Source organism: Miniopterus natalensis, chromosome 4, assembly GCF_054644295.1.
Source record: "Miniopterus natalensis isolate mMinNat1 chromosome 4, mMinNat1.hap1, whole genome shotgun sequence".
Taxonomy (NCBI): domain Eukaryota; kingdom Metazoa; phylum Chordata; class Mammalia; order Chiroptera; family Miniopteridae; genus Miniopterus; species Miniopterus natalensis.
Window position 1 is genome coordinate 71,697,861 of NC_142084.1, and position 24,573 is coordinate 71,722,433.

Sequence of the window (24,573 nt, forward strand, 5' to 3'; positions counted from 1 at the left end):
GGAAGAGGAGGAAGAGGAAAGAGGTCTTCACCTCCTGGTCCCCAAGTTCCTCCCCAGCTGCCATTCACATCGAATGAATTGCCCAAGGACAGCCTCAGTGCCAGGGGAAAGGGGCACAGTTTTGAGGATCCCCATAATCGTCTCTTGCTGTCCTGCCATCCTGGTTTGGTTTTGGGGGTTAAAACTGGGGCAGGGGCACAGTCCCAAAGATGGTGGCCTTGAACTGATAGCCCAGCAGATATACCCTCGGCATCTGGAAGCCCTTTTGCCCAATCCCTAGACAACCACCACTTGCCAACATCCTGCTTTCCCACCCTAAGGCTTCCCCTCGCAGAGCAGAAATGTGAAAAGGTCATTTGGGGGCGGGGGAGAGGTGTCCAGTTGCTTCGCAAAGTTGTCCCAGAGCATAAAGATTGAGGGGTAGCTGGAGTTTGGGGGACCTGCTTTGGGGAAGGGGTGACTAGGAGTTCCTGCGGACTGTCAGGGGCAGGTGTTGCGGCTTGGCTAATATCCCCTCTGTCGCTCGAGGCAAGTGGGCGAGTTTGAGGACCCGCCAAGCGCTGGGGGCGGTGGGGGGAGGTGGAACCCGCACCAGGAATAAGGGATCTTTAAATGTAGGCGGGGCTTGCGAGGTCGCCGGGGCGGGGCCAGCAGCGCTTGGCCAATCGGCAGCCCCGCCCGCGTCGCGCCGCCCCCTCCTCTCCCAGTCTGGGCGGGCGCTCGCCGCCCCCCGGCCGGGCCGGTGCACTGGGCGGCGGGGGATGTTCCCGCTGTCGCCGCCGCCGCCGCCGCCTCCCCCAGCCCCGCCGCCGTCGGGCCCAGCGTCCCGCTGCCGCTGCCCGCTCCCGCCTCGGCCCCGGCCCCGGCCCCGTCCTGTGGGTCCTCGGCTGCACGGGACCCTGTCCCCTCCAGCCTCGTCCGCGCGCCCGAGCCGAGCCCCGCAGGTACTGGGTGGAATGGGCAGGGGTGCCCGAGGAGGGAGGCACGTCCGGGAGGGGCACGCGGTTTGGGGGAAGGGACACGGAGAAGGCGATGTGTGTCTGTGCACCGCCAGGGTGAGTGACGAGTCTCGGACCCCCATCCCAGAGGGGGAGGGTGCTGGGTTCTCGTTGGGGGGGTGAACCTCCAAACTCCACAGACACGGTGGGGGGAGCTCTGAGGGTGGAGGCAGTGACCCGGGACTGACTTGTGAATGGGAGGAAGGAGACCTTCACTACCCCCCTGGATTCAGCGGTCAGGGGCACCCCGGGCATGGGGCAGGAAGCCCAGCTCACCTTGGACGGGGACTGGGGTACCCCGCACAGGGTACTGCCCGCTATCCTGGAGGGTGGCCCGTAGATGTGAGCGCTGGAGGTTGGGGCCGACTGGAGGAAGCTGTTGGAGACGGAGCGGTGTGGAGGGCGCTGGTGGAGGCAGCCTGGGGAGGGCAGGGCAGGCTAATTGCACCCTGCTGGCTGCTGGCAGGTTCCTGATGGTGGTGATGGGGGGAAGCCTGAGGGATCAGGCAGCCGGCCAGCACCTCACTGCACCCGTGCTGGGCAATCCATGGGGCCGCAGGGCGAGTGAATCCTGTCCATCCTGCAGAGTTAGGGCCCCAAGAGTTCTGTAATGGGGGTGGGGGGAGAGTCCCAGGGTCCTTTCCCACCATCCACAGGGACACACAGCCTATGATTTGCCCACATATACCAGAAGGTTCCACCATGTGCTACTCTGGCCATGGTTTCTGGGAGCAGTGTAGTGGGCATTTTGCCTCAAAGGGGGCTCTGCCTTGGGGACTGAGTGGGCAGGGGGCGTCTTTTCCTGGTCCATCTGTGAAGGACAGAGCTTGGTGTTGGGCAGCAGCACTGTGGCAGGTGTATCCACTGCCACATGCTAAGATTTCCACATGATATCTGGCCACCCACCCTGCTGGGTGGGCACCAAGATTCTGCTTTACTGAAGAGGGGGCTGAGGAGGTGATTTTGCCCTGGCTGGGATGCTGGAGGGTCCCTCTGGGCAGCCACTGCAACCAACCTGTCATTTGTAAAAGGGCTCATCTGAGTGCCTTTGGGGTCTGGTTGGGTTTCTTTGTCTTTCTTTTGAGTGGGAGAGTGCCTGCTTCCTGCTGCCTGCCCACCTCCCTCAGCCCCTCAAGAGCCCTCCTGGGTGCCCCCGTCCCACTTGGCTCACAAGGTTCCCACGGTATCCCCTGGGATGGTGTGGAAGGGGGCTCTTCTCATCCTCCTACCCTGGCCTCAAGGAACGGAGGTCTCATTCTCCAGACACATTTGACAATTTTGGCCATTCCAGGGTCCCTCAAAACCAAATGCAGCCCATAGGGTGTTCCTCACCATTTGGGGGAATTCCTTGGAGAACTTGAGAGACTTCACTCAACACACCCTTTAATTGACACCCAAACCTTGCCCAGGGTTTCAGAGGGGCTCCTGATTCTTTGGGAATCCCTGAGGGTCCCAGGGAACCCAGCTTTAGGTCTAGGTTGCAGTGGGAGAGGAGAAGGTATACTGGGAAGGGGAGGGGTCTCTTGTCCCCCAGTCCCTCTGGTCCCACTCAGCCTTTAGAAAAGGACTGCCCCTCCTCCTGTGGGATCTCAGGCAGGCCACTCTGTCATTCTGTTTCCTCTGAGGTCATGGTAGGGGTCAGGCACCCATCATGCCTATGCCCTGAGCTCTGGGGCCCCTCAAGGGTAGAGCCAGCAGGCTGGCTCCCTCTCCAGATGGTGGCTCATCAAGAGGGAACCAGGCAGATCTTGCCACCCACTGCCCCCCTCCCAGCTGACACTGATTTAGTCCCTGCCCTTCCTGGCTGTGTGACCTTGGGCAAGGTACTGAAACTCTCTGAGCCTTGTCTCCTGTCTATAAAATGGGGTCAGGGACACCACCTGCCTCGCCGAGTAGCAATAGGGATTAAATGTGATAATTCTGATAAAGGGCTCGGCCCACAATAAGCACTAGGTACATGTTAATGTGATGGGATACCCTCCACCCCTCTGCTCTCATGGAAGCCCACTCCCCCACCCTCACTCTACCCAGGGCACCTTAGAACTCGGCTGCCAAGCAAGGAGGAGCATGGCCGACAAATGGATGAATTTGGCCTGTGCGTCGGGTGGCTGAGTCACATCCCCAAATTGCATCTTCATTGGTGCATTTCCGAAGGTCATCTGCAGGCCCCCAACCCCTCCTGGTCCTGTCTGCCAGGCCACCCACCTCTCCTGCCTGTGCTCCACCCACCCCAGCAAGGATTTGTATTTTCAGGAGGGACGGTGAGAGGGGTGTCTGGGATTTACTAGTCTCCCAGGCAAGGGCAGGGTCTGGGGCTGCTGTGCTGACAAGCTCTCAGACCTGCCTAGCAGCCAATAACCCTTAGGGTGGTGGGCAGGGGTTCCAGCCCAGGAAGAGAGTGGCACCCCAGTGTTTGCGAGGACACACAGAGAGAGATCAGGGCCAAGGTCAGCTTTATAATCTGTGAAGTGCTAGGCCTGCAGGAGACAACCCATATAAATTGTGAAGTACAAAGCATGCAGGGGGCCAGGCCTTATAAATTGTGACGTGTCAGGCGACAGGTGGCCAGAACCTGGTTGATGTGATGGGTGCTGGTGGTGAGGGAGGAACATGTTCTAAGACTCATGAGGTTACTCACCATGGAAGGAATATTTCTTGCACTTCTGTGTGCTGGCACCAGCATCTGGGAACATGTAGTGAGCAGGACAGACCCAGTCTGGTGGGCACCGGACAAGGACACAGGTAGTCCTATGATGCGTAGGGCTCTGGCAAAGGTCACCCATGTCTTGCCCAGTAGCATGGCTCATCTTGGCATGTCCTGACATAATGGTTTCTGCACCCATCACCCCCAGAGCATGGTTTCAGGGCCGGGAAGATGTCCTGCCTGTGCACACAGCTCCCTCTCCCAGTCCCCCAGTGCATGCTGGCTTGGCCTTTTCAAAGGGGACAACACTTGGCACACTGCCCACTGCCAGACTTGTTGGGAGAATTCCAACCAGGCAGCCTGATCCAGAATCTGCCCTGTAAGGAGATAGTCCCATCACAGCATGGTGCCTCAGTTTCCCCATCTGTAAAACTGGCCAAATCCCAAGGCCCCCTCCTTAGGGGTTTATGAGGATTTAGGAGAAAAATTGTGTGAAGGACAGAGCCTAGTATAATAGAGGGTTAAGAAACATTGGCTGGGTGACAGCAGGTGGCATACAAGGTTGAGAGAGTAGGCTGGGGTGGGTCTGGCAAGTCGGAACCCAGTAAACCAGACTCCAGACAGGATCATTAAAGTCCCGGCTCTTGTACATGACACCCACAATGCAGCCCTATGCTGGAGCAGTATCTGAAGATGTTGGGCGATCAGTCTGCTCCTCGGCCTGGTAGGGAAACTGAGGCTGGCCCATATCACAAGGCCAGGCTGAGTATGTCTCATAGGCACTATAGATTCAATTCTGGGACCTTAGAGTTAAGTCCTAGATTGCCATGTTGGTCCTGGAATCTGGACCACCTTCCTTCCACCCAGGCAGGAGGGAGCTGGGGGTCTCTACAGCCCCAGCCTCAGTCCCTAATGTCACCCCAGCCATATCCTGCATAAGTGTGTTAAGGCCTTGGAACAACTCAAGAGGAGGAACCAGAGGCTCAAGAGCCTGAAGGTCAGTGGGAGACTAGCCCGAGTTGAAATTACCTCCCTACTGCACACCTACATGACCTCTAATCCTCCCAGGCAAACCTGCCAGCAGATTCCATCTCGAGACATACAGAAGTGTTTACTGAGTATTGGCTGTGTGCTAGGCATTGTCTAGGTACTTGGAGACCCAGAAAGTCAGTGGGCAAAGATTGGGTAGAAGGTTGTTCCAGGCAGAGGGCATAGCATGTGTAAAGGCCTTAAGGCAGGACGAAGCTGGTCAGGATCAGTGATAGGAAGGCCAATGTGGCAGAAGAGAGTGATTCTGGGGCAACTAAGAAGGATGAATGGTGTGGGACCTGGACCACAGAGGGCCTCCTTGCCACAGTGAGGAGTTTGGTTTTTATGCAATGATACCGGGGAGCCATGAGAGGGTTTTAGCAGGGGAGGGACATACATTGACTTGGATGTTTCTGGGATGGCAAATCCATGTGTCAGCTGCTCTGAGTTCATGGCCTCCCAAGCCTTAGAATGTTCTGGAGTGGTGGCAGTGGTCCCTGGCCCTCTGGTCAGCTGGCATGACCATGTCCCTCATGCCCCTGCAGGTCAGCGTGGGAGCCCAGCTGCTGAGCCATGCCGGGCCCCAGGCGGCCTGCAGTGAGTCCAACCCCGGCACCCACATAGTCATGAACAACCACAGCCACAATGGCTGCGGGGGGCGGCCGCTGGGAGGTGCGCCGGGGGCCCTCACCCGAGACCCTCCGGACCCTGAGGCCAGCTGCCCCCTACAGCCCCCACATAGCCCAGGCCTCCAGGTGGTGGTAGCCAAGAACGAGCTGGGCCAGCTCTCACCCAGCAGCCCCCGAGGGCAGCCCCAGGACCAGGAGGAGGAGGAAGATGATGAAGAGGATGAGGTGGGTGGGCATAGGGGCTCCGGGAAGTCCCCCAACGTGGGCCACCGCCTGGGCCACCGGCGAGCGCTCTTCGAGAAGCGGAAGCGCCTCAGTGACTACGCCCTCATCTTTGGCATGTTTGGCATCGTTGTCATGGTGACAGAGACGGAGCTGTCCTGGGGGGTCTACACCAAGGTAGGCATGGCCCTTCCCCCTGGCACCTCAGGGAAGCCCCCCCCAGCACCCCACAGAGGCCCTGCCTGGCATACCTGCCTCCCTACCATCCCTCGGGCATGGGGTCAGGGCACAGGAGAGGAGGATGGGGGATACAGGGGACCCTGGAGTTGGGAGATGGGGAGCTCCTGCTGTGCCCACCTCCTGGGGGTGGCAGGGAGACTGCAGATGGGGGATGGAGATTCCAGTCCATTCCCCTGCTTGCACCAAGGGGCCGCACCCTGGCTAAAGGTGGGGTAGGGGCTACCCCCAGGACATGCCTGGGCTGGGGGAGCTCTAGACAAGGCTTGAGCAGGGAGCAGGAAAGAGCTTCACAACCCTCCCCCCCAGCAGTTGGGGCCAGGTTACGAGCCTGGCTGTGGGTCCCTTAGAGCTGCTAGAGGGTGTGTAAGGACAAAGAGAGATCAGGCCTGTGTCTGCATGTAAACTGTGAAGTGTTGTGCCTGAGAGAGAAGAGGCCTTATAAACTCTGAAGTGCTATGTCCGCATGAGGCCAGGCCTTATAAACTGTAAAGTGATATGTCTGCGTGAGGCTAGGCCTTATAAACGGTGACATACTGAGCCTGCAGGAGTCCAGGCCTTATACATTGTGAAGTACTATACCCACATGAAGCCAAGCCTTACAAACTTTGACATGCTGGGCCTTTCAGAGGCCAGGCCTTATAAACTGAGAAGTTCTCTGTGCACATGAGACCACACCTTACAAACTATAAAGTACTGGACCTATCTTACTGTCAGCCCAGGCCTAAGGAGTAAGGATAGGAGTGTCACTTTCTGAGCAAAGTGCCCAGGTGTGGGGGTCAGAGGGCTGCCCCCACCCCCAGCATTGTCCTGCTCTCTGCTCTCTCTCTGCCCAGGAGTCCCTGTACTCATTTGCACTCAAATGCCTCATCAGCCTCTCCACAGTCATCCTGCTGGGTCTGGTTGTCCTCTACCATGCCCGGGAAATCCAGGTCAGTGCCCAGCCGGGCTGGGGTACCCCCTCTGCCTCCACACCAGCCACCTGGAACCCTAGCCCCATAAACATAAAAGGACCAATAGCCCCCTCACAGGAAAAGATCTCTGTGAAGACACACCATTTAGACCATTCTAAATTTTCCTAGAACGTGTGTCTATGTTTTAATTTTTATTGATTATTTGAGAAAGAAATGGTCAGTGAAAGCATGGGGTGGGGGTGGGGGTGAGCTAGGGCCTGGCACACATGATGCACAGGAAACCCTGGGGTCTTCTGAGGTTTTTACAGTGGTGGAAACCAGTGCTTTTAGCACCAGGCTCCTTTTGTGCTCAATAGGGCCCTATACTCAAAAGATTTATCACATGTCTGGGAGTTTGTTTTTCTTTTAGGGGATTAATCCAAACCTGGCCTTGCTTGAGTCTAGCTCAGGGCGTGTCAGGCAGGTGTGCCCACAGAGGGCAGACATCTCCTGGGTCTGGCGCCAGGTCCCGGGGAAACCAAAGGTTGTCGGATCTGGCTCTTCACCTCTGGCCTCTGACCCCTGACAGCCTGGCAGGAAATGGGTGTAGGAAAATCCTGCCTGGTAGCACCACGTGTAGATGTCTATGGAGACACCCAGGGTCTGGCACACAGGAAGGGCCATGGATGTGGCTGGGAGCAGCAGAGGGGGACAGTGACAGCTGAGCTGAAAGGAAGCAGTTCTAAGGGTACAGCCACTAGGGACAACAGTCTGGCTGTTCCTCAAATAGTTAATCACAGTTAGTTACCATATGACCCAGCAATTCCACTCCTAGGTATAAATCCATGAGAAACCAAAACATCCACGCAAAAACTTGTACAGAGATGTTCATAACAGCCCTATTCACAATAGCCCTAAAAAGCAGGAAGAACTCAGACGTCTGTTAACTGGTGTATGGATAAACCAAATGTGGTCCATTCATACAGTGGCATGCTATTCGTTGTATTGTTAATGTAATATATTATTGTACTTATATATTATTCATTTATTTACTATTCAGCCATTAAAAAAAAGAATGAAGCGTTGTATGAGCTTGCACAGCTGAGTGGCTTCAACAACAGAAATTTATCCTCTCACAGTTCTGGAAGCTGCAAATCCAAGATCAGGTGCCGGCAGGGTTGGTTCCTGGTGAGGCCTCTCTCCTCAACTTGCAGGCTTTCTTGCTGTGTCCTCACATGGCCTTTTCCCTGTGTGCATGTATTCCTGGTGTCTCTTCCTCTTCTTTTTAAAAAAATGTTTTTTTCATCCTTACCCGAAGATATAATTTTTTATTGCTTTTTAGAGAGAGATGAGGGGAGAGAGAGAGAGAGAGAGAGAGAGAGAAACACCCATCTGTTGCCTCCTGTATGCACCCTGACTGGGGATCGAACCCAAAACCTAGGTATGTGCCCTGACTGGGAATCTAACCCACAACCTTCGGGTGTACTGGGCAACACTCCAACCAACTGAGCCACCCAGCCAGGGCTCTTCCTCTTCTCATAAGGACACCAGTCCTATAGAATTGAGACTCCACTCTCATGACCTCATTTAACCTTAAAACATCACCTCTTAAAGGCCCTGTCTCCAAATACAGTCACATTAAGAATTAGGGCTTCAACATATGAATTTTGAGGGGATACCATTCAGTCCATAACAATCCACCCTCAGGTCCATCCCCCAAATTCATGTCCTTCTCCCATGCAAAATGCATGCATTCCATCCCAATAGCCCCCAAAGTCTTAATCCATTTCAGCATCAACTCTAAGTCCAAAGTCTCATTTAAATATCATCTAAATGAGATCTGGCCGAGATTGAGATAAGATTCTTGTCCATCTGTGAACCAGACATGTCACTTTCTTTCAAAATACAGTTCTGGGACAGGCATAGGGTAGACATTCCCCTTCCAAAGTGAGAATCCAGAAGAAGAAAAGGGTGATGGGTTCTAAGCAAGTCTAAGAACTAGCAAGGCAGACTCCAGGAGACCTGAAGGCTCAAGAGTAATCCTCTTGGCTGAAAGCTCCACCTTCCAAGCCCACTGGGGTGGCAGTGCCATGCCCTCGGCCCTGGTAGTGGCCTTTGTGTCTGGCTTCGTTCACTCAGCATGATGTTTTCAAGGCTCATCCACACTGTAGTGTGTGCCAGTGCTTTCCTGCCTCTATGGCTGAGTGACATTCCATTGTGTGAATGGACACATTTTGTTCCTCCACTCATCCTCTGAGGGGCACTTTAGTTGTTTCCACTTTTGGCGATTGCAAGCAGTGCTGCTGTGGCTGTGCATGTAACAAGAATTCGTTGGATCGTCTGTTTTCATTTCTTTCTCTTGCTGGCCCACCTAGGATTGGGATTGCTGGGTCATTGGTCATTCTGTGTTTTAACTTTCTGTGGACCACCGGTGCCATGTTTAGTTTGAAGTGTGGCCAACCCTGGGATCGAAGGAGTTTTGCCTGAGTCAAGGGGGGGGGGGGGCTTTCAGCTTGGGCCTCGCTGGGGGCCCGGGGGCGCGTCCGAGACCCACCTGCGCCCGCCTGCCCTCCGCAGCTGTTCATGGTGGACAACGGGGCGGACGACTGGCGCATCGCCATGACGTGCGAGCGCGTGCTGCTCATCTCGCTGGAGCTGGCCGTGTGCGCCATCCACCCGGTGCCCGGCCACTACCGCTTCACGTGGACGGCGCGCCTGGCCTTCACCTACGCGCCCGCGGCTGCCGAGGCCGACGTGGACGTGCTGCTGTCGGTGCCCATGTTCCTGCGCCTCTACCTGCTGGGCCGCGTCATGCTGCTGCACAGCAAGATCTTCACGGACGCCTCGTCCCGCAGCATCGGGGCGCTCAACAAGATCACCTTCAACACGCGCTTCGTCATGAAGACGCTCATGACCATCTGCCCAGGCACCGTGCTGCTGGTCTTCAGCATCTCTTCCTGGATCATCGCTGCCTGGACCGTGCGCGTCTGCGAGAGGTGCGTCTTGAGGCCCCAACCCTGACCCGGTGACCCCCATGCCCACCCATGACTTTAGTGACTCAGGGCGCCCCCAGCCATCACTTTTGTCCTCCTGACCCGTGACCCCCATGCCCACCCATTATCTCGGGGAGCTAGGGCTTCCCTAGCAATTATTTCCATCCTCCTGACCCTGACCCTGACCCTGACCCTGACGACACCCAGGCCCATCCATGACTTCAGTGATCCAGGGCTCCCCAGCCATCTCTTTTATCCCCTTGATCTCCCCACCCCACCCTGTCCAGTTCCTGGTCTCAGTGACTGTCCCATCACCCTGGTACTCCAGCCTTGTATCCCCAACCACCTCTGGCCTCTACCCTGACCCACACCCCAATGCCACCCCAGCCCCTTCCCTCCCACTTTCCCCTGGGGGACTCATACCCCTCTTTCTCCAACACTCCCTACTCTGTGGGCAGCTGGCCTCTGACCTCTGGCCCAGGCAGGGGAGGTAGCAGGAACAGGGTGCCCCCCATCTGCCTGTCTCTACCCCAACTTAACTTGCTCTCCTTCTCCCCTCTGCCTGCCCCACTGGACTGTAGGGAAAACATGTGAGTCCCACCCTTGGCCAAGCTGTGTGTGCAGAGCTGCTGCCACCATGCTGCCCACATGGAATTTAAGATTAGCTGCCAAGAGGGGAGGGAATGGGCAGGGTGGCCAGGACCTGCAGGGGAGGGTGAGGAGAGTCCATCCCTGCATGGCTGGGCCAGGGAAGACTGAGTCAGGCCCAGGACAGTGGGAGGCAGGCCATTCTCAGGTTCTGTCCGTTTGGTGTCCTTGGGGGCTTTGTCTCCAAGGTGTAGGGAAGAGAAAGGTCTTAGTTCTAGCATCTTGTTTGGGTAACTGACCCAGGGGTCTGGACTGTCCCATAACCCTGGGGTGAAGGAAAACTGGCCCAGCCTTTAGGACCCCTACTTGGGTTTTGTTCTGAACAGCCCTGGAAGGTGGCAGGCCATCAACCCAACTTACGGATGAGGAAACTGAGGCTCTCAGGGGGCAAAGGAACATTCCCAAGAGCCTGTTTCTGGTTGTCTCCCCACCTCCAGGGGACCCAAGAGAGGGAGGGCCTCTGCTGGGACTCTCAGGGCCTAGGGATACCTTGTACAAGAGAGATCTCTCCTGCCTCGTGCCTAGTTGGGGAAGGCTCTGGAAAATTTTGTGTTGGGTGGTGCTACGATTGGGCTTCCAGGGCAGGGAGGGGCGAGGAGTTGTCCTTGGGCCGAACTTGCCCCTGGGACCTCAGTTCCTCACTCTTCAAGCCCCCCTCCACAGCCTCTACCTCAGCCTGATGTGGGGCCCACAGGGGTGAGGACCCAGCTCTTGTCATCAAGGCTTGCCATTTGGGGGTTCCACGGGGTCTTCTTGGACCCCTGATATGCCCCAATGTCAGTTCCCACAGCCCATTTCCCACCCCTTCAGGATGGGCTAAGGATCGAGGTCTGGGGAGTAGGAAAGGGGCATCCTCCTCAGGCATCCCTGGGGTCCAGGCTGGATCATTTCAGGGGTCCCCAGGTGGAGCTGGGGAATGGGGCAGAGTGTTGGGGGGCAGCCAATCCTAAATTCTGAGCCCATATTGCTGCTTGAAACCCCCTCGCCTGCCTAGCTCTGCCCCTGCAGCTCTGTCCCACCCCTACCCCACCTCCCGCATGCCCCCACTCCCTGGTCCTAGGTGGTTCTGCAGCACCCACCCATGGCTGGAGGGCCCCTTCCCCTCCTGCCTCCTGAGTGGGAGGGTGGCGCTGGTCTTCCCAGAGTTGGAGGCCGAGGCAGCTTGGGGCTTAGGTACCTCAGTGAAAGATGGGGGTCAATTTCTTGTCCCCTGCACCCAGCAAGCAGCCTGGAAGCCCCATAGTAGGGTGGAGACTCCCAAACACCGGACCAGCTGAAAAGGCCTCCATCCCTCCCACTCCCACTGGGGCTTCCCTTCCATCTCCTCCCCCTCTTGAACCCCAGGCCCCAGCCCCATCTACCTGGAACAGCCTTTCCCCAGACTCCCTGCCCCACCCCAGCCAGGGGCCCACCTCCTTTGTGCCACCTCAGTTGACCTCTTACCTTGAACCTCCCCCAGTGGAGGTCTTCACCCACTGATGTGGGTTTCAGATGGCCTGAGGCCTGCTAAGGAGGGGATTAGTTGGAAAGGCCTCCCCCAAACTAGAGGGGCTTTTCAGGCTGGGGCTGGGCTAGAGCAGAACCTCAAGCTGCCCCCAGACCCAGAGAACCAGCCCCTCAACCCCCCAGCTTGGGCTGACCATAGGTAGAACCTGGTCTGTGTGGCCAGGGTCCCAGGCCAGGCTGTGATGGGGACAAAACTGTCCTTTGCAAGGCCTTGGAACCTGTGCCCCCCCCCCCACGCATACCAAAAGTTTAGCCCCAGGCCTCTCCCCAGTGATAAGTGTGCTGCCCTCTCTCTCCTTACCCCCAGATCAACCCCAGGCCTGGGATTGGGGTGACTGGTGCTGCCCTCCACATATTGAAATCCCTTCTTCTCCCAAGTCCTGGAGCATGATCCTTCAACCTCCCATCTCCCCCAGTAGCTCCCTCCTTCCTCAGGGCCTCGCTGGCTAGGGAAGTTCTTCCTGATGTCTGACATGAATCCTCACCTACACTCCCTGCCGCTTCTGGTGCCCATGGCCACCTGTGTCCGCGTCTGTCTGTATGTCTTTGGGAAAGGTATCATGTGGACATGTGTGGACACATGCGGACATACCCTCACCTGGACCCCTGTCTGCCCCGTGACCAGAGCTAGGAGGGCAGATGTCCCAAGCAGCAGCTTGGGGTTGGGTGAAGGAAGGAGGGTGAAAGGGAGGGGGAGAGGATTTGGGTGCCCTCTGCCCTGGAAGCTAACTACCTCCCTGCAACCACACCTTCATCACCCTGAGCCCTCAGAGTGGCTGGCTCCCTGATGTCAAGGCGCTGCCCCAGGGGGTGTGATGGAGAAGGGACAGTGTGGGCTGACCAGCCCTCCCTACTCTCCCCAGGTACCACGATAAACAGGAAGTGACCAGCAACTTCCTGGGGGCCATGTGGCTTATCTCCATCACCTTCCTCTCCATTGGCTACGGAGACATGGTGCCACACACCTACTGCGGGAAAGGCGTGTGCCTGCTCACCGGCATCATGGTAAGGGCCAGGGCCCTTGCACATCCCCACAGGCAGGGAGTTCACCCCATCACCAGCTGTGCCACACAGAGACAAGCTTTTTTCTTGCAAAAACATGACGCCATCCCCACCACCTTTTCCTTTCCTCCTGCAGAAGGAAGGGCCTTCTTGCAGGCACTCAGCACAGCCCCCTTCACCATATGTAGACTGCCCCCAGTTGTCACCATCTCTTGACACCTGAAGCCCAGTTGCTCTGTTCCTCTTATCTTCTCATTCCCTCCTGTTTGGACACAGCTGGGGGTCTTCCTCCTGCCTCCCCCCACCCCAGGGCCCCCCTTCTCCTGGCTGAGCGAATGGCCCTTCTCGTGAACTGGCATCACTCACATTTGTTTATGTTATTTTGTGACAGCAGAAGGGGGAAAAAATGAAGATTAGCCACAATCCTCTCCCTTCCCCCCAGCAAATGAGCTTTCTAAACAAACGAAAACACTCAGACAAGATGAGTTTAAATCCAGAAAACCCTCAGCAAAATGGAAAAGCCATGTTCCCTTCTCTGGGATTGGCTCCTTCTAGAAAATCAGCTTTGTGTCCGGCATACAGCTTGCTCACAGCCCTTGCCCCCAGCACATGCACACAAGGTCACGCTTGGGTCCCTTTTAGCTACTCTGTTAGCTCTCTCCTCCTCCATCTGTGCCCAAGTGTGTCCCCTCCCGGTCACTGCCTCACAGACTCACCCCCTTCCACTGTCTCACCAACCACGTGTTTCCCTATTCTTGAACTTCAAGGTATCCCAGCAGGGCTTCCTCTGAGCCCAGCATCTTTTGCTCAACAGGGCATCCGTGCTGTCGTGCAGAGTTGCCGTGTGTTCTTTTTCCTTGCTGTGTAGTATTCCACGTGCAGGTTTCCAGCATGTTGCTTTGTCCCCAATCAACAAGGCTTTTCCTGAGAACAAGCCCATGGGTCCTTCCAAGATCCTCGTCCTGATCAGTAATCCTCAACAGGATTTCCTTGGAGGGTAGCTCTGTGCCCACCCCACCAGGCTGGGCATGTTGACTTCCAGACCCAACCACAATATTTCAGGCCTTATGGACCAGATGGTCTCTGTCACTGCTTTACTCTGCTGCTGTAACAGAAAAGCAGTGGAGATGAATGGGTGTGTCTGTGCTCCAATGGGTGTGTGTTTGGCAGTGTCCCTGGCCCTTGTCCACTCCTCCCCATAAGTGTTTTCTTCCATCCCTGAGAAATACTAAACTACTGTGCAGCCACACCCCCAGCCCCAGCCCTCAGGGCCCAAGCCGGAGTTTCTCCCTCCTTCCATCCCGTACTCAGCAGCCGCAGGAGGAAGCAGCTGGCAGGTGAAGCACCAGGGACAGCCTCCAGCACAGGCAGAGAACCAACTTCTGGCTCCATCACCAGCCCCTGCCACCTACTTCTTGGTCACTTCTGAGGCTGATGACACCTCCTGAGTGTCCTAGGCTCCCTGGAACCCACTTCTCGGTGACAGAACCTCCCCCCTTCCTCTCTTTCTCCTTCCTGTGTTGCTTTTTGCTGCCCCTCCCTTACCTGTCTGTCCTTCCCTCCTCCTTGGTGCCTCACTCCTGCCTCCTGTCCCTCCCAGCAGCCCCCAAGTGAACAAGCAAGTTCTCTCTGACCTTTCCTAGCTGGGGTTTGGCTGCCATTAAGGGGATCCTGGGGAGGGTGGTTGTACCCACAAGGGAACCCACATGAGAAGGCAGCCTTCCCCCCACTCCCCTACCTCCCGGGACCTGTGCTTTGCCTCTTCCGTCTGCAGATGCCCCAGCTGGCCCTTCCTTCATGCTTCCATTGTCACCTGTCAACTGACCCTTGTTACTGTTCAATAACCTGTCAGCCTGGTCTCTGTCCCCAGACCCCAAAGCCCTGACTGGCTCTAAATCCTTCCACCACCATGGTCATTGGCCCCGAACATGCCTGCAGATCCTGCTATTTCTTGTCCCTTTCTTATCTCCAAGCCTCAGTTTTCCCCTCTACCCAATGGAGATAAGAATGGTTCTACCTCCTAGAGTTGTTGGGATAAATTGAGCTAATCTGTGGGACATGCTCCCCAGACATTTGGATAAAGCAAATGGAGTTGGGAGTCAGTGAACTCTGAGCCAACACTGCAGGCTTGAAGGGTAAAGTCAAGGGTGGAATCAGGGTAGGCTTCCTGAAATAGGGAGAGTGTCCTGCTTGTGGCCTGGGATCCACATAAAGCAGGATATTGATGTGCCTCCCACCCTCCTCATGCAGGGGGCTGGCTGTACAGCACTCGTGGTGGCTGTGGTAGCCCGGAAACTGGAGCTCACCAAGGCAGAGAAACACGTGCACAACTTCATGATGGACACACAGCTCACCAAGCGGGTAAGGATGCCAGCCCTCATCACGGCCACCTTCCCTCCTGATCATCAAAGGCAGACCCTCCCCACCTTACTTCTGCACATGATAGACACACCCATGTGCCCACAAGTCACCACACTGCCCTGTGCATGCCAAGACTGCACTGGACTCTGCCACTTATGAGAACGTCCCTGAGCTGTGCACTGAGACATGGCAATGGCCACAGGTGTCCACCTGTGTGCCCAGTCACAGCCCAGCTGTGAGCCATGCAGTGAGAGACAGGAATTATGGGATCAGGCAGCCAAGTGCAACTTTCAAGCTGACCTTGGCAGGTTGACCTCTCTGTGCCTCAGTTTACCCATGTATAAAATGGAGAACTGTTCTTTCTCTGGCCCCAGGTTAAAAACGCCGCTGCTAACGTTCTCAGGGAGACGTGGCTCATCTACAAACACACCAGGCTGGTGAAGAAGCCAGACCACGCCCGGGTTCGGAAACACCAGCGTAAGTTCCTCCAAGCCATCCATCAGTAAGTCCAGCACCTTTCCCACTCACGTTTCTGTATCCGCCTGGGGCGGAGGCAGCGTGACAGCCCCACCCCCCACTAGGGAGGAGACCAGGGGCCAGGCCAGACAGCTCAGTATGGCCTCAGCATGGCCCCTCCCTTGCTAGGCAGTCAGTTGATTGGGGCCTGTAGCTTTTGTTGGATGGGATAGTTGGGATGGTCAGAGGGAGACACATGATGGGCCCAGCATTTGTCCAGGGAAATCACCTTTGATAAGTCATGCAGCCCACCCAACATAAATGGCAGGAAGCATATTTTATTCTCTGGAATAGCCAAAATGATTTTACCCCTTAGACATTGAAGCAATGTCCCCTTTTTGCTTTGGCTGCCAGGAAGCTCAGAATTTGTGGCCTGATCTATAAGCTCATGTGGGATAATTAGAAATTACTTAATTTCCTCTTTTGTCCCTTTGTCCTGAGAATTACTTAATCAAGAAGTTTTCATCCTTGGCTACTCATTGGAGTCACCCAAGGGGGGCTTTTAAAAATCTTATAGGCCACACCCAACAGCAGTTACAGTACAGTCTGGGATGCAGTCTGGGCTTAAGCTTAAGTTCCTCAGGTGAGTCCAGTGTTCAGCCAGAGTTGGCAAGTTTTTCTGTGAAGGGCCAGATAGTAAATATTTCAGGCATTGTGGACCAGATGGTCTCTGTCACTACTTTACTCTGCTGTTGTAACAAAAAAACAGAGGAGGTGAATGGGTGTGTTTGTGCTCCAATAAAAATGTTATTTTCCAAAACAGGCATCTGGCCGGATTTGGCTCACAGGCTACGATATGCCAATTACTGTCCAGTAGAAATATTATATGAGCTACATATATAATTTCAAATTTCCTAGTAGCCACATTTTTTAAAAAGCAAAAGGAAGCAAGTAAAATAAATTTAATATACTTATTTAGTATATCCAAATTATTATTATTTTAACATGTGTTTAAGATAAAAAATCATTAAGATATTTTGTGAAGTTTTTTGTACTAAATCTTCAAAGTCCATTGTATATTTTACACTTACAGCTCATTTTTATTCAGACCAGCCACATTTCAAGTGCTCAGTAGCCACATGTCTAGAATTTAAACATCTCCAAATCCTGTAGGGTTGAGTCACATAGGACCTGATTTAAAATAGTAAAAACTTGTTTTTAGGCACTTTCCAGATTGAGCCTCTCTGAAGAGAGTTCCCATCGCTCAAATCATGGGAAACCCCATTCACAATTGGGCTCTCCTAGGTGAATTAGATTGCACCCTGCTTCGAGAGCTCCCAAGCCAGACTCAAGGGCTGACAAGGTAGAGAGTGAGATGAACAGTGTTAGGGTCTGAACTAATATAGCAGGAAGGCAGCCAAGTCAACCATGGGGAACAGAACCAAAAGGCAAGACAGAGAACACCAGTGTGAACAGTGGAGCGGAGAAGAGAGGTTGGATGGAGGGGGGAGCCCAAGATGTGGCTGGGGCAGCTCAGATTCTGGGGTTCCAGAAGGTAAAGGAGAATGACCATTTACCAGGGAGAGACCAGGCCATGGGAGAAGAAACTCAGCCAGTTGGTCTTTAATTTTTAAATTCTGTTTAATCATTTTCACTTCTTTTTTAAAAACAGCTGTATAATTGACATACAGTCGACTGCACCTATTTAAAGTGTACAGTTTGATCAGTGTTAACATATGTACACACCCATGAAACTATCATCACAGTGAAGATAATGAACAGATTCATCACCCCAAAAGTTTTCTTATGCTGCTTACCATCCTTGTCATTTAGCTAGAGTTTAGTCCATTTACATTTATTGTGTTTTCTATTATAATTGGGTTGATTTCTAATGATAACAGTCCCTACTTCCCAGGGCTTCAGGAAGTCTAACTGAGATGATGTGCAGAAATGCCTGGCACAGTCCGTAGCACAGAACAATCTCTTGGTAAAGCATGGCATCCACCTCCACCCCTAGTCCCTGCTCTCTGCCTCTGCTTCCACCACATCTAAAAACCAGGGAGAGGAGCTGGTATCCCATTTACTTGACTTCACTGTGCCCAGGTGTTAGTCCTACCTCCTCACAAGACTTTGGGACCCTCAGGATAAGGAGCTCTCCTCGTTGACTCTTCCACAGTTGTTAACTGACCACTAGTTCCCAATCTGGTCTCTTCCACCTAACTGTGGGTCCTGGGCAAGTGACTACACTACTTATCTGTAAAGAGGAGATGATGGTAACATGCCTCTTCTCCAGGAATGTAGTATGGATTGAAAACAGTTGGGGTGATCAGATGACTAGCCTGTGCCTGACTGCCACACAGTATTTTCTAAATATAGAAACTAACATTGTTGTTATTTCCACCCTCAATATGGTCATTTTGTCATTCCACAAGCATTTTCTACACTAGCTGGTGTGCAAGACATGGGGGGCACAGACATGGCCCTGCCCTGGACATTGCTCCATGGGATGTTCCAGAAAGGTCTTTGGGGAAAATAGGAGTGTGAGAATTGAGGAGAGCCAGGTCTAGGGAGAAGGCACCTGCCCTGTGAGTTATCTTTGTCCTTTTGTTCTGGGGAAGAACTGTTTCACTCACCTTTAGATCCTCCTGCATGCACCCCTCACCAAAAACAGTGGCCCTATAAGAACAGATGATGAAATCAAGCAAGTTTAAACTAGGTCCTGAAGGGTGGATAGGATTTGAATAGGAAACTGAGAGGCAGTCACGCATACCAAGGACTGTCACAGGCTGAGGAAAGACAGGGAGGTGTGAGTGAGCACAGTGCAGGGAGACTGGAGGTCTGCTCTGCAAACATGAAGTAGCCATGGCATATTCTTGAGTGAGAGAGGCCCAATGATGGCAGCGCTGTATGCAAAGCTAGTGAAAAGAAAGAAATGGTCTCAGAGAAGATGGATTGGGAAGCACAGCTTGAGTTTGGGGAGCATATGTATTTCCTAGGCCTGCTATACAAAGTACCACAAAGTAGATGGTTTAAAACAACGGAATTTATGATCACTGTCCTGGAGGCCAGAAGACCAAAATCAAGGTGTCAGCAGTGCCATGCTCCCTCTGAATGCGCTAGGGGAGGATCTGTTCCAGGCCTCTCTCCTAGCTCCTGGCAGCCTCAGGCGTTTCTTGGCTTGTAGATGCATCACTTCAATTCTCCATTTTCATGTGGTATTTTTCCTGTGTCTTCATATTGTCCTCCATCTGTGTATATCTGTCCAAATTTCACCCTTTTTATAAAGACACCAGTCATGTTGGGTTAGGGTTCACCCCAAAGACTTATCTTAACCTGGTTAAATAAGGTCACATTCTGAGGTCCTAGGGGTTAAGACTTCTGGTATATCTTTTGTGGGCAACACTATTCAACCCATATAACAGAAAGGTTGTAGAGAAGCCAAGAATGACTTCCCCAGAGAAGGCACGTCAGGGCTCCTCAGCAGGCTTCTAGGGCTGGCGGTGTCTATATTCACCTGCATTTCTCCAGACTGAGGGCTGGGTCTTGGGGGCTCTGGCAGTATTCAGCATGGTGGGCCTGGAGGGGCCTCCCCAAGCATCCATCACATGTGGGCACACATTGGTTGAGTTAAAGCAGTGAGGGAACCATCTCTCTGGGCCGCATTAACTATAGAAGGCCTGGACAGGAAGGGCGAGGACACACACAGGTCAGTTCTCCACTGCCTTGGGCAGCTGTTGGAGGCCAAGGGCATGGAGGCTGAGTGGTAGACACAAGTTCAAATCCTGCGAGGCAGTGACTTTGCAGCTCTGAACCCCAATTTCTCCCTCAGGAAACATGGGTATAGTTTTCTGGAATAAATGTCACCTCAGGGGCCAGGGGCCTGTCACAGGTTGGCGGGCAGCAGAGTTGCAGAGCTAAGGCAGCTGCATTTGTCCTAGCCAGGGTTAGGTGGACACTGCTTGAGGGAGGGGACAGAGGACAGATGCATCTCTGAGGGACTGGCACTGCCTTCTCAGAGGCTGAGCCCCTGCACAGAGCAAGGGCAATAGCCCCTTGGGTCCAGGGGTCAGCATGTGGGAGGATGGCAGCGTTGGGCATGAGCTGCCTAGCAGTGCTGAAATTAAAATTGCCCTGTGATTTCTCTCTGCTCCACCGTGTCCTGCCAGAGCTCAGAAGTAAGTCACTTCCCAAGGGTCAGGGGTGCATGGTGGTCATGGGGCAGGGTGCATCCCCAGGGAGGCTCCTGGAGGCGGCCAGGGCTTGTGTCCACCCTGCAGACCAGTGCAGGCTTTACCTGGACCTGGGGGGTCCAAGTTACTGCAACATCCTGAGTTGGGCCCTATGGACATAGCCAGACAGAGGGCACTGTGGGTAGTGGCTGAGCTGCCTCCCAGGCCCTGCTGCCCCCTACGTGTGGGGAGGGAATAGGCTGCAGGGGGCCTGACCCCAAGTCCCGCCTCATCTCCCCCTGCATGTCCCACATGGCAACCCTGGGTGGGGCATGTGCACGAAGGACTCGCCCATCCCCCGCACAATGCAGCCTCCACACAAGCCCACCCACCCACCTGTCCCCAGGCTCCGGAGTGTGAAGATTGAACAGGGAAAGCTGAATGACCAGGCCAACACGCTCGCAGACCTGGCCAAGGTGAGCAAGGCGGGCCGGGGGGTTGGCTCCCTGGGCCAGTCTAGGCTGGTCGGGTCCCCGGGGAGAAAGGGGAACATTCAGTAAAGGACAGGGCGCAGCTCCTGCTGAGGGAGGGACAGCACTGGCGTTCTCAGGGCAGGCAGTTGACACAGACAAGGAATCAGGGTGGGCAGTACGAGCCACCAGGGAACACCAGCCCTGTCTGCAAGGGTCCACCATGACCGGAGGCTCGGATTTGTGTGAGGGATTCTGGGAATCTACATCAGTGTATAAAAGCTACTTTTTAAAAATATATATATATATCTTTACTGATTTCAGAGAGAGGAAGGGAGAGGGAGAGAGAGAAACATCAATGATGAGAGTCATTGATCGGCTGCTTCCTGCAAGCCCCCTGCTGGGGATCGAGCCTGAAATCTGGGCATGTGCCCTGACCAGGAATCGAACTGCCGTCTCCTAGATCCTAGGTCAATGCTCAACCACCGAGCCACGCCCGGCCAGGCAAAAGCTACTTTTAACATTGGCAGTAGTTTTATTTTTTTTTAAATTAGTATCTAAAAAAATAGCTTTAAAAAGAATATATAATTGCCTGGCCAGTCAGGGCACATGCCTGGGTTGCGGGCTTGATCCCCAGCAGGGGGCATTCAGGAGGCAGCCAATCAATGACTCATCATTGATGTTTCTCTCTCTCCCTCTCCCTTCCTCTCTCTGAAATCAATAAAGATATATATATATATATAAATAATTAGTGGGCAAAAGTACTTTTGCTATGGACATAATTCAAATAATAGCACCAACAGAAAGCTAATTTTTATAGTAATTAAACACCTTTTAGGAAATTAAAATTGATTGCAAGAGCTCAATAAGGTCAGTTTGTGTTATAAATGGATCTATTTGTTGGTTCAAATATCAAGTCCTACCTTCTTTCCTGCTTTTTATTCATTTGTCCATTAAAGTTGGGTCAATTGACCTAACTTTAGTTAGATGAGCTCTTAGAATGTTTTCACACTATTCTGAACTTGCTCCTTACCAATGATGTGTATTTCACAAATAGTTCACATGTGAGCTTTGCTTATTGGTCCCATCCCCTAATCAGTTATCAGTCTGAGACTAATTTAATATTATCTTTAGAAGATGTTAAGTCCTATTCTATTTCACTTCTTATACCCAGCTCATTTTGGACTCACTCTCTTCCTCATTTCAAGAGATTGCAAAATAATTTAATATTAACCTACATAAATTTAATTTGGAAGGGAACATTACAGAGGAAAAAACATTCTAGAACCCTAAGGAAATCATTCAATTGGTAATAGAAACTAGAACATAGCCCTAAGAGCATATAAAAATCATTGGCTAACTAATTTGATGTCGTACGAAATTATAGCTATAAATATAAAATACCTTGGAAAAACTCAGATACTAGGAATTATGATTTGAATGATCTACATTAGACTTCTTTTGTTTTTTTAAATCCTCCCCCGAAGATATTTTTTCCATTGCTTTTTAGGGAGAGTAGAAGGGAGAGAGAGATGGAGAGAAGCATCGATGTGAGAGAGACACATCAATTGGTTGCCTCCTGCACGCAGCCCACCAGGGCCGAGGATCGAGCCTGCAACCGAGGTACATGCCCTTGGCCAGAATCAAACCCAGGACCCTTCAGTCCATGGGCTAATGCTCTAACCACTGAGCCAAACCGGCAAGGGCTATATTATACTTATTTAGCATAAATAATTGAAATTTGGATTTTTAAGTTATTTAAACCTTGTAATCGCAGTGGTATACTCCTCTCAAAACCTATTTCACAAAAGCTTCTTTGAATCCAGTCTTTAATTAGATTGGATTATATGGGTTTCTAATTTTTTAATTAAACAAAGTTAAAATGTTTTCCAATCTTAAATTTTTCTGCTTTCCTTTCCAAGGTTGCTAATTTAATTTGTATCTTTTTGACAAAATTAAATATACAGGGTGTTCCATAAAAATATATACACGTTTTACAGCTGATGTTTCTTCTTTTTTTCAGATTTAAGCCATTGGAATTAATAATTATTCAAAGTGTGTATACATTTTGGGGGGACACCCTGTATATCCTAAGTTTAAAACAAGTTTTTGAAAACCTCAGAGGGCCAAAATGAACCATCACAGTGCTGTATGCCTCCAGGCATTACCCTCTGGCCCTGGGGACTGTAGTTCCATGAAGCAGGCTGGGGTGAAGGTCAGTGGGCCTAGAAGGGGCTCCGAAGTGTTTGCCCCCTGACAGTGTCAGCCTACAAGTAACAGAAGAAAGGGTGGGGGGCACGGAGGAAGCAAAGGTGTGAGGAGGCTGGGAGAGCCTGCGGGTACTATAATAGGCGCCTCATCCTGTCTCTCCCGCAGAGCGAGGGGCTGGGGGTGTTTTCCCCACTCAGGCAGAACTGCGCCTTCAGTGTCCCCTCCAAAGCCTAGAAGGGGTAGTAAGCTCCAGTTTGCCTGCGGGCCTGGTCGCCACAGAGCTGCGTTTAGAGTTGTGGAGCAATGTTCGATCGCTCCCTGGTGGTGAGAGTGGCATCTGCACCGAGAGTTGTCCCTGCGTCACCGGCTTCCCTTTCCAGCTTCAGCCGGGGTCCATCTGGACAGTGGTAGAAGTGGCCCCTGCTGGCTGCATTGTGGGGAGTAGTGGAGGTTGTGGAGACACCCTGTTGCCTACCATAACATAACTGTGGCGGTCGTGTTCCCAGGTCTGTGATTGGGTCAGATCCTCTGCGTGCTCACCTTCCTCCAGACCCCTGTCCAGTCCCTAGTCTAATGTGTGTGTCACGTGGCCAGTTCAACCTCTCAGGGCAACTCTGGTCACATCCACCCCTCCCCAGTACACCCCTTGGCCTCTCTCAGGCCTTCTGGCCCCAGCTTGGCATTTAAGACCTGTCTGTCCCTCACCTATTCTCCCACCATTCCTTGGGGCCCAGCAAGAGACATATAGGGCCTGGGGGTGTCCTCAAAGTTGCAACTGTCTGTGTGTGTCTGTCACTCCCTGTCTCACTCAGCCTCTTCTGTCTCCCACCTCTCTGTCCCCGGCAGACCCAGAATGCCATGTACGACCTCATGTCGGAACTGCACGCCCAGCATGAGGACCTTGAGGCTCGCCTGGCTTCCCTCGAGAGCCGCCTGGATGTGCTGGGCACCTCCCTGCAGGCCTTGCCTAGCCTCATCACCCAAGCCATACGCCCGCCTCCCCCACCCTTGCCTCCCCAGCCTGGCACCCCAGGCCAGGCAGCCCGGAGCTCCCCATGCCGGTGGCCACCCGTGGCCCCTTCGGACTGTGGATGATGGCCCTGCCCACCACCGGACCCCACAATCTTGGCCATTGTGTGGCCACCACCTCCACACCATCCGGGAAGGCCTGTCCGGTTGCGCCTCTTGGAGTACAAGGAGCCAGAGCTGAACTGGGCTGAGTGGCCAGGGGCCCGTCCCACCAGACTGTCTGGACGGGTGGCTGCTGCCTGCTTTCTCCCTGATTGGAGCTTGGGGAGCCCAGGGCTTCCTCTGGTCCCCTGGCCCCCTGACTCTCCCCAGGCCCCCGGTGGGCTCAGAACAGCAGGGAGAGGGGTCCTTGCCAATTCTTAATAAAGCGGGACCCATCCAGTTGCTGCCTGTTGTGTGTAACTGGGAGACACTCGTAATCGCAATACGAGAGGTGAACACCTGGGGTCCCAGAATGGATATGGGGGTCAAGGTGAGCCCATCTCCATCACCTCCCTAGCATGGCAGTCTCCTGAGCTCAGTCAGGACACCTCCCTGAGGACATCTGCACCAATCCCACCCGGCACTGATAGAGGGACCTGCAGCAGATGTGGCCCAGCCCCTCAGGAAGCAGTGGACAATCAGACAGCCTTCCCTTTGACCAGCTGGCTTTGCTGGAGCACCCACTGTGGACCAGGTGCCAGGGAAGCACAGTCCAGTGGGGGAGTTGACACAGGTGAGGAGGGCTATTCCGTCTTCATTGGACATGTATTGAGCACCTGCTGTATACAGGGAATGTGGTGTAAATTATCACTGACTCTTCCCTGGAACCTGACCAGGGTAGGATGGGAAAACTGAGGCTCAGAGAAGTGAAGCCACCTGCCTGAGCTACAGGGTGAGGAGGGGTGAGCCAGGACTCAAACTTGTAGATCCACAGGCCACTATGAAGAACACAGACTTGGTGGAGGACACTTCATGGGGGGTTGGTATGAGTTGGGGAAGGCATGGTGCAATCCTGGGATTAAAGTGGCCCATTTGGGGGGGGGGGGGCTGGAAGGGAAGGTTCTGAACACAGTAGAATCAGAAAAGTCCCTCCA

The 24,573-nt window shown here is 53.6% G+C and overlaps 1 protein-coding gene across 3 annotated transcripts; it reads left to right on the forward strand.

Moving 5' to 3' along the window:
• Nucleotides 1-761: 761 nt before the first annotated feature.
• KCNN1 (potassium calcium-activated channel subfamily N member 1) lies at nt 762-23,859 on the forward strand. Of its 3 annotated transcripts, none has more exons than XM_087816052.1 (9): nt 762-944; nt 5,217-5,699; nt 6,596-6,691; nt 9,230-9,648; nt 12,663-12,804; nt 15,052-15,162; nt 15,537-15,664; nt 20,194-20,263; nt 23,315-23,652. In XM_087816052.1, the coding sequence occupies exons 1-9, from the start codon at nt 762-764 to the stop codon at nt 23,561-23,563; spliced, it is 1,881 nt and encodes a 626-aa protein (XP_087672178.1). In that variant the 3' UTR covers nt 23,564-23,652. The 3 variants fall into 3 exon arrangements, with proteins under 3 accessions (XP_087672178.1, XP_087672177.1, XP_016066216.1); XM_016210730.2 differs by lacking the exon at nt 762-944 and adding an exon at nt 19,785-19,793 and having other exon boundaries at nt 5,134-5,699; XM_087816051.1 differs by lacking the exon at nt 20,194-20,263 and having other exon boundaries at nt 23,315-23,859.
• The last annotated feature ends 714 nt before the right edge of the window (nt 23,860-24,573 follow it).

Coding starts and splice junctions, on each gene's coding strand:
- KCNN1 (XM_087816051.1), top strand. CDS start 762: ATGTTCCCGCTGTCGCCGCCGCCGCCGCCGCCTCCCCCAGCCCCGCCG. Junction 945..5,216: donor GCCCGAGCCGAGCCCCGCAG/GTACTGGGTGGA, acceptor ATGCCCCTGCAG/GTCAGCGTGGGAGCCCAGCT. Junction 6,692..9,229: donor ACCATGCCCGGGAAATCCAG/GTCAGTGCCCAG, acceptor TGCCCTCCGCAG/CTGTTCATGGTGGACAACGG.